The 11,379-nt window shown below is 33.8% G+C and overlaps 1 protein-coding gene across 5 annotated transcripts in view; it reads left to right on the plus strand.

Moving 5' to 3' along the window:
* LOC117170223 (pre-mRNA cleavage complex 2 protein Pcf11) overlaps positions 1-10,907 on the plus strand; it is a 196,582-nt gene extending 185,675 nt beyond the window's left edge. For all 5 annotated transcript variants that reach the window (XM_033356838.1, XM_033356840.1, XM_033356839.1 and 2 more), the window contains 3 exons: positions 1,700-1,941; positions 8,620-9,097; positions 9,433-10,907. In XM_033356838.1, coding sequence (XP_033212729.1) covers positions 1,700-1,941; positions 8,620-9,097; positions 9,433-9,767 — 1,055 coding nt within the window. In that variant the 3' untranslated portion in view covers positions 9,768-10,907. The remainder of the gene's footprint in view (positions 1-1,699; positions 1,942-8,619; positions 9,098-9,432) is intronic.
* The last annotated feature ends 472 nt before the right edge of the window (positions 10,908-11,379 follow it).

Genomic DNA, 11,379 nt, shown 5'->3' on the forward strand with positions numbered 1-11,379 from the left:
ATAATATAAAAACAATACATATCAAAGACTTTCAATCAATTTCTGAAGATAAGGTTAAAGTACACATAGATATAAGTTTGCCAATTCGTATAATTTTTGCCTGTTATATGCCGATATATATAAACTGTACGTATTAAACCTTTTTGGTCAATTGTTGAAGATGAAATTAAACTACGCACATGTATAAATGCCCCAATTCGTACCATCTCCAGTTGTCATACGAAAATAATAAAATATTTTTATAATATTCGACAACTACGTCAAAGCTGCAAATGTGTTTGCATGTTTCAATTGTATAGAGGGTTTTTACCCATTTTCGGATAGGAATTATTCTTTGGATAACTCTGTTTTTTCACTTCATACACAGATTATTTGTGCTCCTTGCAAATGGAATTCTTTTGAATTTTAAACTGTTTAAATTGAAGGTTAAATTGGTTAAAAATTTAAGAATTTTTTATTTAAACGCTCAATAATGACTAGGGTGATCAAAAAAATGCTTTTTGAGATAAAGGGCAGGACCCCCCCCCCTCCCTCAATAGTGTCCATTTTCGGGGAATGAAAATCTTTAATTTTTTTTCGAAATTCGAATATTAATACGTGCCACTGGGTACTTTAAAATCCCATTTAATTAACATGGGTAAATTTTTGACAATTTGATCTCATATTCCAAGTTTTCATCGAAACGTGCCAAACTTTTTAATGATTGAAGAGGAGTATCTTCGAAATAAAACCACGCTAATAACTTTTATTTCCAACCCACTCTTACCCTCCCCGCAGCGCCCCAAATATGACCCAAAAATCAGAAAACTTCGTTTTTACATATTATTGTCACTCTTTATCCCTTTCCGTCATAGTAAAAGCACGAATAAACGAGAACCCTGAAAGGTCACCTGCAATGTTGTAGTCGAGGCCTGTTGGGGCCCAGCGCCACCAGACCGCTTATTTTAGAAGCCTGGCGGTGCCACGCCACTTATTTGTCGCTCAGAAAATGTTTCTAGTTAGCATTTAAAGAGCCATTAGCACAATATTGATAATTTGATTTTTGAAGACAGAAGGAAACCCAACTTTTGGACAACGAAGCACCGTAAAAAAATATATATGTCAACAGGAATAGAAAGTGTATAAAGGGTAATATTAAAAATGTCTGAAACTCAGTAAACTGTTACTGGATTTCGCGGATCGTAAATTTATTTCAATGGTTTTTATCAATGGTTAGCTAGTCAGAAAACTGTGACAGTGAGCGAGTTTTTATTGTATTTAAAAATATACAAAACCGTTGGTCCAAATTAACAACGCGTGCGTACTCCGGATACTGCGGATGCCACTTTATATGGATAATTTTAGGATCCTAAACTACACTTATCCGTTTTGTCCCGTTTTGTCAATTTTATGGTTGTGGAGTTTACAAATTTAAATTGAAAAATATAGATTTCGTCTTAATTGATATTATGCTATTTTAATAATAATACTTAATTACTATAAATATTTGAATGTTATTCTGATATTTTAAATTGAATATTAAAAAAAAGTTGTATCATACTAATTGTGAAATCGTTTTCAAATATTAAAAGCATCCAAGTGAAAAATGGTGACAAATGAATATTTGAATTAAGAAGTTAAGCACGTAATTTAATCAAAAATCAGGGACAATTTATTTCTTCCAAATTTATAATAAACTCATATTTTCTTGTATTTTCAGCTCAAAGCTGGTTCGAAACCGAAAAGCAATCAACCGAAGTCGAGAGTGCGGTAGCTGAAGATGTTCCTGAGGAGTCTGAGCAACCAAGTGTACCTACAGGATCAGCCACAGAACTTCGATGTCACGTATGTCATGATGAATTTAAACAATTTTATAACGAAGAAATGGAAGAATGGCACATTAAGCCAGCTGTTGTCTTTGAAGACAATTACTTCCACCCACTATGTCTTGAAGATCACAAAGTAAGTGTTTTTACTTAAACTTTTTGGCAGTGTTGCGTAATAATAAGTTTTTCTTACATACTTAAATTCAATGTGTTCCTTGTTGCATTCTTACGATATAGGAAAAACTCCTTGTGGTATGTGCTTCTTAATAAATAAATAATATGCACACTGAACAGTTTTATTTGCAGTTTGTATTATTTTTTTAATGTTATTCTTCTTTCTAGAGCATTCTAACTTTCTTCAAATTTAAATGCGTATTTGAACTCCTTTTCTGTAATAGGTTTATCCACGCACATTTTTTTCCGTGTATTTAAGTTTTTTTTTATAAACTTTGAATCTGAAAGAATTCAAATGTGAAATGAAAACATAATTTGGATTTGATTTATTATTATGCCTACAGTCAAATGACCATAACGGGCAACCAAAATTACATTAATATTTGATACATTCATTGTGTCTTAATATTTCGCAATAAAAATAATTATAATTAGAGTAATAATTACATTGCCTGAATCCGACTCTCTTACGCTCTAAGTGACATTATGTATGGAGTAACTTCTCCGCAGAAATCAGTCGCCGAAATACAAAAAATATCAAGCTCAGCCTGAGAAGGTTTGCACATCAAATTGAAGTGATTGCACATGACGTATACGGGTGAATTAAAACCCACTGGCCTATCAGGAAGCGGCAAATAGAACGGTTCCGTAGTACGAGTAAAGCTTCAAGGAGCTTTAAAAGGAAGTTGTCCTAATAGATATGGACTCTCAATGTCGAACAGCAAAATTTAGTACCAAAACATCACACAAACATGAATCCGCCTCTCCTGCAACTTTAGCAAATTATAATCATTGCACAACTGCAAATAATGGGGCACGCTTTGCGGATAATTACCTGTTCTTCTAAGGACTAATTATTTAAGAAATCTGTTTTGTACAGATTCGAGTTCATTCCATTATTTAATGAATATCGGACCCCAAACAATAAAGGCGTATTCAAGCCTTGAACGAGCAAACGCATTAAACAGTGCTTTGAATGTGGACTCAGATTTAAAGTTCTTAGAGGATCGAATAACAAACCCTAATGCTTCAACCACCGAAGCAGCTATTTCAAGGCCATGATCAGTAAAGCTGAGACTCATTAAACAAGGTCCCTAGGTCCTTAATTATCACAATTCTTTCCAAAATCACGTTCTCTATCAGATAATCGTAGTGAATGTATGCATACCCTCGTCGAATCGAAAGAATTTTAGACTTGACAGGACTAGGCCTTAACATGTTTTTAGCACACCACTTCAATATTAAATTAGAATCCGTTTGTAGACTCATAGTATTGCTCAGACAATTAATTAGTCTAAATATCGTAATGTCATCCGTAAACAATAGTATGTAATATTCTAATCCAACCACTACATCATTCACATAGATATTAAACATAATGGGTCCAAGTAAAGACCTTTGAGGAACACCTGAAGTTGGAATGAAAATTTTGGAAGAGTGTCCACAATACTGCACTGCGATCTACTAGACTAATAATCTATAATCAGGTTAACCAAATTCCTTGGCCAGTTCTAACGCTAAACAATCATCAAGTACAATGTGTTAACCAATAGAATCCAGAGCGTAATGCTAGATTATAAAGCCTACATAGTGATTCCGCCAGATGAACATATAGTTTCCGTATATTAGAGGCGGGAATGCCATCAATTCCAGCTGTGGCCGTATTCTAGAGCAAACCTATTGCTTTTTAACTTCCTGAACGGTGAATTGAAATAAATTTTTATTATGAATTGGCAGAGGTAGTTGTTCTAAGACAAGGTTAGCTCTACCTTCATAATCTTCACCAAAAATATTTGCAAAAGCTTTCACGATTAAATTAGGTTCCTCAAATTTACAATCATCCAAAAACATTGTATTAGGAATTCGAGTCTGGCCTGACGACTTATTAACAGATTTCCAAAAAACCGTCGGATTCTCCCTAATTTCATTCTCAGCCTTACTAGTGTAATTCTCGGGATCAGATCTGACTCTTGCTTTTATGCTTCGCGTTAGTGAGTGAACGAACCTGCTGTTCGAGATAATCTTAATTACCCTTCCGACTCTTCCTCCAAAACTTATCCTTCAATTTTATATCTCTAATAACGATAGATGAGAATCAAAGAGGGAAACAGTTGTTGGTATTGCGTGTATTGAGAAATCTTGGTGTGAATACTTTAAAAGTTATATCGTATATTATTTATATTTAAAGTGAAGTTACCAGAAGAGCCATAGGGGTTTATCAACAACTTTAAGGAGATAGACAGCGCTGGATGATGTAAATCTTTAGTTACATATGGGACCAAAGCCCGTTCCACCACGCAGTGTATATCCTCAAAAACCAGATCCAAATATCGACCCAAGAAATTACGTATACATATACTGGTGGAGATTAAGTGAGACCATGTAATTATCAACCAACGTAGCCAGGTCATCCTGCGATGTTTTGACTTGATAATCTGCAAAACAAGGGGAATTAAAGTAACCAATAATTACAGGATTATGGTCATATAAATCTTCTACATTCACAAGAGTGTCTAGAAATAAGTAATATTGCTCTAAGGAGAGTCTGTGGAATATAGATTGCAACCAGGCCTAAAGACCATCTCTTTGAATTAAGTTTCACACCAATTCAATTTATTTTTAAATTTAATTTAAAAATGGTGGCTAGATCAATATGCGATACTGTATAATCTGAGAAAATTGCAATCAATACTCCGCCGCCTCTCCTATCCACTCGATCATCCCGCAGAACCACAAACCTATCTCCAGAGACTGGTGCAATCGAGTTTATAAAATAAGTAATCGACGCTCTATCTGAGACCGGATCGAAATTCGATTCCGTGTTCAGTGTCTCTTTAACTCCAAACATCATAATATTACACTTCTTTTTTTCTCTTCACAGTGAAAGATATAAGTTTCGATTAACTCACCCTCGATGTTTACTATCTTTGTTTGGAGATTAGAGGTCCCAGCCTCAACTTCTGTGACTCTAGCCTCCAGATCTGAGACTTCCTCCCTCACACCATCAACCAATGATTCAATATGAGCGAACTTAGTACCCATTTCTTTAACTGATCGGCACGAAATTAATTTTTATAATGAAAGGAAGGTTCACTCATACACTAGTTATTCATGTCACGTTAATTCTCTGAATGCATGGTATTTTCGTCTCGTGATGGAGATCCAGAGCGAGAGCCACAACATCGGGCGAATGTGCCATCCGAAAAAGATTTCAACTTCTCAGCACACTCAATGTGATATACAGCATCACAACCTGCACCTTTTTTTCCTGCTTCAGTAACCGGTTTCTTACATTTTCCATGACCGCATTTGGTCGAATCCTATGTGTTAATTATTTGGAGAAGATTCTCATTAGGTATTGCGTTTGTTCCTGACATCAAAATTCCAAAGGGCTAACAGTGTAAACAATAAACACAGATCTAGAGACAGCTTGTTCAGAGAGTCAAATTATTTTAGCCTGGTGGTATATTCCACACGCACACTAACCTCGGTCTCTGCGCCTTACCACCTAAGTCAAAACTAGCTTTAACTCACAGCTACCGAAAGTTCGGTTATGTTGCTTCACAAATTAATTATCCGTTTAGGTAGAATTAGCGCTGGAATAGTTCATGTATTTCTTATAAACAAAACCTCAACACCTTAGTTTGTAGAATAATCAATTTATACGATATGGACCACATTTAACCACGATTTATAATTACAAAATTACTGAGCGAAAACCTGCACGTGTACACTCACCGGAAATCAAGATTCATCATTTCAAATTTTGTTAATTTTCAATTTATAATAATTTATTTAAAAGTGACAAAATATCAACCGGAAATTTCGATTTTATAGACGAAAACGTGGCACAATCATGGCTTGAAACGTGTTTTATGACGTAACCCGCCGCCAAAGCCGAAGAAAATGCATAACCAGTTTGATAAAAACAATCAAAATAATTAATCGTCAACAGTTTTTGGCTAAAAGGATTTATTTTTCTGGAGTATAAGTATGCCTGGATACGTTAAAGCCAGTTCAGATAATTTGCCAAAAGTGATTACGCTTATGATAATGGACTTTTTTGCGAAGTGTTCCAGTTTCAACGCTACTGAGGCTCAAGGAGTAAACGCAAACAAATAATTAAATAAGATGCTCGTATGTATAACACCATTGAACATCAATTGATTGCAAGTTCTATGTTATAAAAAGGGCATATTTGATCCTTTTTTTCTATTCAAAATAAAAATATCTACTTATCGCTGAAATGATCTTCGCAACAATGTACTGTTGACGTTAAATACGTTATAGGTCACATGTCACGCCGAACATTTTTGTACCATTTTTTCCGTTCATCACCTTCGGGTATTGATATAAATAATTTTCCTGGATTTTGACAGAAGTGTTCTTACATTTATGCTTAATACACTAATGATAGCGTTATTTTCTTTCCGTTTTTATGAAAAAACATGAATCGCCTGGATTATTTATAAGTTTTTGAAGGCCTCCTACTTCACATCAAGATGACAGAGAATTATTATTTTGCAATTTTTCGATGTTCTTGCCAGCGAAAAATTAATTTAAAATAATGATACGCATGGAAGAAAATTGAAAATACTTAAACTTATAAAAGTCACAGCTGCTCGTACCGAAACTGGGTACGAATAACTAGATTTTTCCGGTACGAATAGTCGGATTTTTTCAGAACGAGTAAACATTGCCAAATGTAAAAGCGGGGGTATTGATATTACAGTGAAGCATACGATATTATGTTTAGAAAATATTTAATGATTAAAAACATGGATAAGAATATCTATTTTTTCAATTTGTTATAATTTTGCGCTGGTGAAAATAAAAATAATGTTTATTATTAATAATTAATTAATAAAAAATTATAATCGTTTGATTTAGAAAATATATTTTTCACTATTTATTATGGGTTGTATAATATTTATGCGTATTTACGGTTAAACTATTGAAGAAAGAAATTTAGAAAAAAGAAATTTAAAAAAAAAAACGAGAACGCAAACGCACGGCCGCAGAACCTCTAGCTTAGAACCTAGATCATTACTCTGTTCCATGGGCATAAGCCTGTTACTTAGAACACGAAAAATGGTCTCAAGTTTAATACATTTTTTTTTGTTTTTAAAGAAAAAAGTACTTCTAAGCTATTATTTAGCTATACTGAACAATGAAAGAAATGTCCTGAAAGAAGCAACCACCTCTGAGAAAGGCTCTTGTCAAACTTACGGCACTTCCCAAACGAAAACGACGATTTTTTAGAAATCTTTCGAACTTCATTTCTCGCTTAAAATTCTGCGAAAAAAGATATAGAATTTTGTAATACGATTTTATTTAGTGGAATCGCCGTCCTGACCGGCGCTTGAAGAAAAACAAGCATTTTTAAGCTATTACTTAACTATATCGAACTAGAAATGTCCAATAAGATACAATGCATTTTTTTTAAACATCAAACCTGGATTTTGACCCACTTCTAAATGGAACTGGACCATAATCTTGTACAAAGACTTGAATTAGATCAAAACAGTTACATTAAGCCAAAAAAACGTTATTCATAAATTTGGCACTTATGCCCCTTTATCATACCTTTCATTTTCAATTAATGCCTTTTAATACTTTCAACATTTTAATTGACTTTATCTGATTATAGTAACTATCTTCTGATAAAATCTTAAACGTAATTATAATTGCTTACAGATAAATAAACTGTTCTTTGAAGCCTTTTTTATTACACAGCCACCATAAGTGCGATTTCAGCGCCTCCAATCGAGCCATAAAACAGTATTTATAGGCCTAAAACTTTAAAGGCTTAGTTAGGATCCTAAGCTTATAAAATAATAACGTGCTGTAATCTGATTGGCTAACGAACAGCAAAAGTACACTTTGCAGGCCGCTGAGTAATTCACATTATCGCCACACTGTTTGAATATGACGCTGTCTACACACTATATGTAGCAGTTCAACAGTTGACGAAAGTCGTTCAGAGAAGGTTAGAAGATGCTAAAATCGGACTTAAGCTGGAGTTGTGATAAAAAATATTGTGTAACACACGACCTCTGATCGGCACTTTTTCCTCATGTGAAATTTGAGTCTATGGACTGCCGATGCACGCCACAGTGGGCTAAAGTGAGAAAGTCCATAGAACTTTGGTAGATAAATGTTTGTGGGGGTTTTCAGATTAATAACCACAGTGTAGAGAAAAAGTATTAAGAAGCTTAAAAATAATTAGTCTAGGGCTTCCCATTTATGAGAAAAATGAAATTGAATTTGTTATTTTAACGTTCCATGATATTAATAATTTCCAGCCAAGTAAATTTCACCATTCGTCGTATTTGAGTTTTTTGGGTCGCTGAATTCGAATCCAAGGTCAAAATTCAAAATGGCAAATCTAATATGATCGACCAAAACTGTAAAACGAAATCGATTGTGTGTCGTCTCGACTTCGACTCGTATTCCGGCTTCACACTTAGCCGAAAAAGTGCCGCTTAGTGTCTGTATTAAAAATAAATATTTAAGTTTGTTCACTCTCCATGCAATACAAAATAAAAACTGATTAGTTGCCAAAGCATTTAGGTAATATCTATAAATAATACAAACTTCAGTAATAATTAAGTACTAAAGATTCTTTTTATAATTACAGCGGGCCTTAGAAAAGTCTGCAGAGGCGCTTGAGGCTCTTGTAGTATCGGAAGAGGGAAAAAATTTAGCTACGGAAGTCATGGATAATTCTGTGGAAGTTAAAGAAAAAGAAGCAGAAGAAACAAAGGAAGTAAAATTTGAAGAAGCAAAGGCCGACGAGATAGACGAAATAGAATGTGTTGTAGCGGGCAAAGATTCTGTTGTAGAAGCCGATCCTGATATTGTAGTTACAGAACCTCCACCAGCTCCTGTAATTGAATCAATCGATCTTGAATCAGAAGAAAATGAACTTGAAGTTGTAGGTAGCGAGCAGCCGGCAATCGAACAAAAAAAGACGGTGGATGAATTGGAAAGAATAGATCAGCCTCTTGACAAAATTAAAATCAAGGAGGAACCTTTAGATGAAGCTGAGATTCCGGAAGAAGAATTCGTCTTCACTAATATAGAAGTAAAGGAGGAACCAATTGAAGCTGAACTTGGTATGTTTTCCAAGTATTTTTTTGTTTGTTTAATTTTCAATTTTAGTAAACTGCTTCGTTTCCATTCATGTAGTTTTGAATTTAGGCGAAAAATATAAAAGTCTTAAATTCATCAACTTTAAATAATTCGACATGGAAATTTTTAAAGTTTCAACGCTTCTTATGAGCAATTTCATGTCAAAGCATCTGAGGAATTTCATCTATTGTTAGTAATTTTTATGAAAATTCTGGTTTCCTTTCACTTAGGTGTTTACAGAAAAACCTGCATCCTGTATTAAAAAATGGATTTAAATTTACTTTGCAATCAGAATTAAAAGTATCTATTTTCTTTACAGAGCCAGAGCCCGAAGAAAGTATAGAACCAATTGAAGTCGACACGACGCACGCTGCAATGAAATCCAGCATCGATGGTAACGTCGAACTTGAGTCGACGCCAACAACAATCCCAGCAGCTCCATCAAAAATCAAAATAAACATCACAAAGCCCTTGGCAGCGATCAGAGAACCAGAAGAACAAAAAGGAAACCCAGTTATTGAAAGTTTTGCAGTAGAAAATAGTCGTCCTTTAAGCCCAGCAACTGTAAAGAATTTGCTGAAGAGTAGAAATCTTAAGGTTTACCCAAAAGTGGAAAAAGGCGAAGAAATGTCAGGCCTTTGCTCGATTATGTAAGAAGTAAATCTCTATGTAAATGTGTGTGACCACTGGTAAATTGGTAAGTGGGGATCATTTAAGAGAAAGCGAGTCACGAATTAATATTTTCTACCAGTAAGGATGTGACATGATGCAAAAACGTACGTGAATCCTACGTTCTAAAAAGCTATTTACGAAATAGTTTTGTCTTGTTTTGTTTTACTCATTTATTTATTTATTCACTCAAGTATATTAATTAAATCTATAATACAAAATTTTAAGTTGACGGGTTCTTTGAATACGATCAAGTTTTCAAGGTAAGGACGTAAATTCGATAATGATCCTCTTTTTTTACATCATGCCCCCCCCCCCCAACCCCAAGTTTATCGTACTGTGTAACTAAGATAATGCGAGGATAGATGTATATTTTGCAAAAAGAGAAATAGATACTGTACATAATCAATATGATTGAGACTCAGGGTAGATGAGTAAACACTCTACATACTTTTTTAAAGGATTGTCCTTACTTCTCATCCTAGGGTCTTAAATCTGCTGTATAGTTTTAAATATAAATACTTTTAAAATAGTGCGTGACGATGTAAAAGCGTTTTCCGATACAATAAGTGCAGCGAAAACGAAAAATTGCACAAGAATAATGAAAAGATTTCATACGATTTGTACTTTGTTAAGAAACACGAAGACTGTCCGCTACGTTTTGCGTTTTTTTAAACAGTTAGAACTTATTCAATTTTAAAGTTGCGTGAATTGAATGAAACTCAAAAGTACACGAGTAGAAGAAAAAGGACGAAAGGTTTTGTCCTTTTTATTTGTTAATACTGTACAAAATGTGTGATATATGATTAAACTGTACATATACGATTAAGGTAAACAAAAACCGCGTTATGCAGATGAAGCAATTATTACAAAACAAAATATTTTGTTGTATGAAAAGAAAAAAAAGATGATTGAATAATGAGGGTTTGGTTTTTTTTTTTGTTTATTATTTATCCCCTTATATTCACTGATTTTGAAATTGTGAATAATACCATCATTTCCAATGAGATTTAGGATTCAACTAAGTAAATATTACTACAAAAATATTTCGATTAAGGCTTAGATTAATTACATTACATAAATATTTAGTGAGTAAACCTAAATAAAGATCAATACAAAAAATTACTTATGGCGTTAACATTAATTCCATTATTGAAGCTAGTTTTAAGGGTTCATGGCGGCTTTTCTTCAAAATATTTAGTAAATGAGTGTAAATAAAAATTAAGAGTCACTTGTACGTGGTGTTGAATTAATTCCATAAGCATGATCATGAATATCTAATAAAGTTAATTTAAAATGTTTATTGCAATGTTTCTTTTAAGAAACCTCATTTTGAAACTCCTTTTCTTTAAGATGTAATCAGAGATCGGCCTTTCAAATGCACATTGGCTTAGTTAATTATGTAAGTCCATATGAAAAGAGCTCTTATGGTCGGTATGAAGTTACGCATAGCAGGGTGTCTACTGTCTAGCGACTGAAAAATTGCATCGAATTTTAGGCTTTTTGAAGAATAGGATTAAATGGCAAAAGTGTGTGCTGGGTCCTACCCTACTTGGAAAACCTCGATTTCTAGATAAAATTGTCTAGGAGCACTTCA

The sequence above is a fragment of the Belonocnema kinseyi genome, chromosome 3 (genome assembly GCF_010883055.1).
Source record: "Belonocnema kinseyi isolate 2016_QV_RU_SX_M_011 chromosome 3, B_treatae_v1, whole genome shotgun sequence".
Lineage (NCBI taxonomy): Eukaryota > Metazoa > Arthropoda > Insecta > Hymenoptera > Cynipidae > Belonocnema > Belonocnema kinseyi.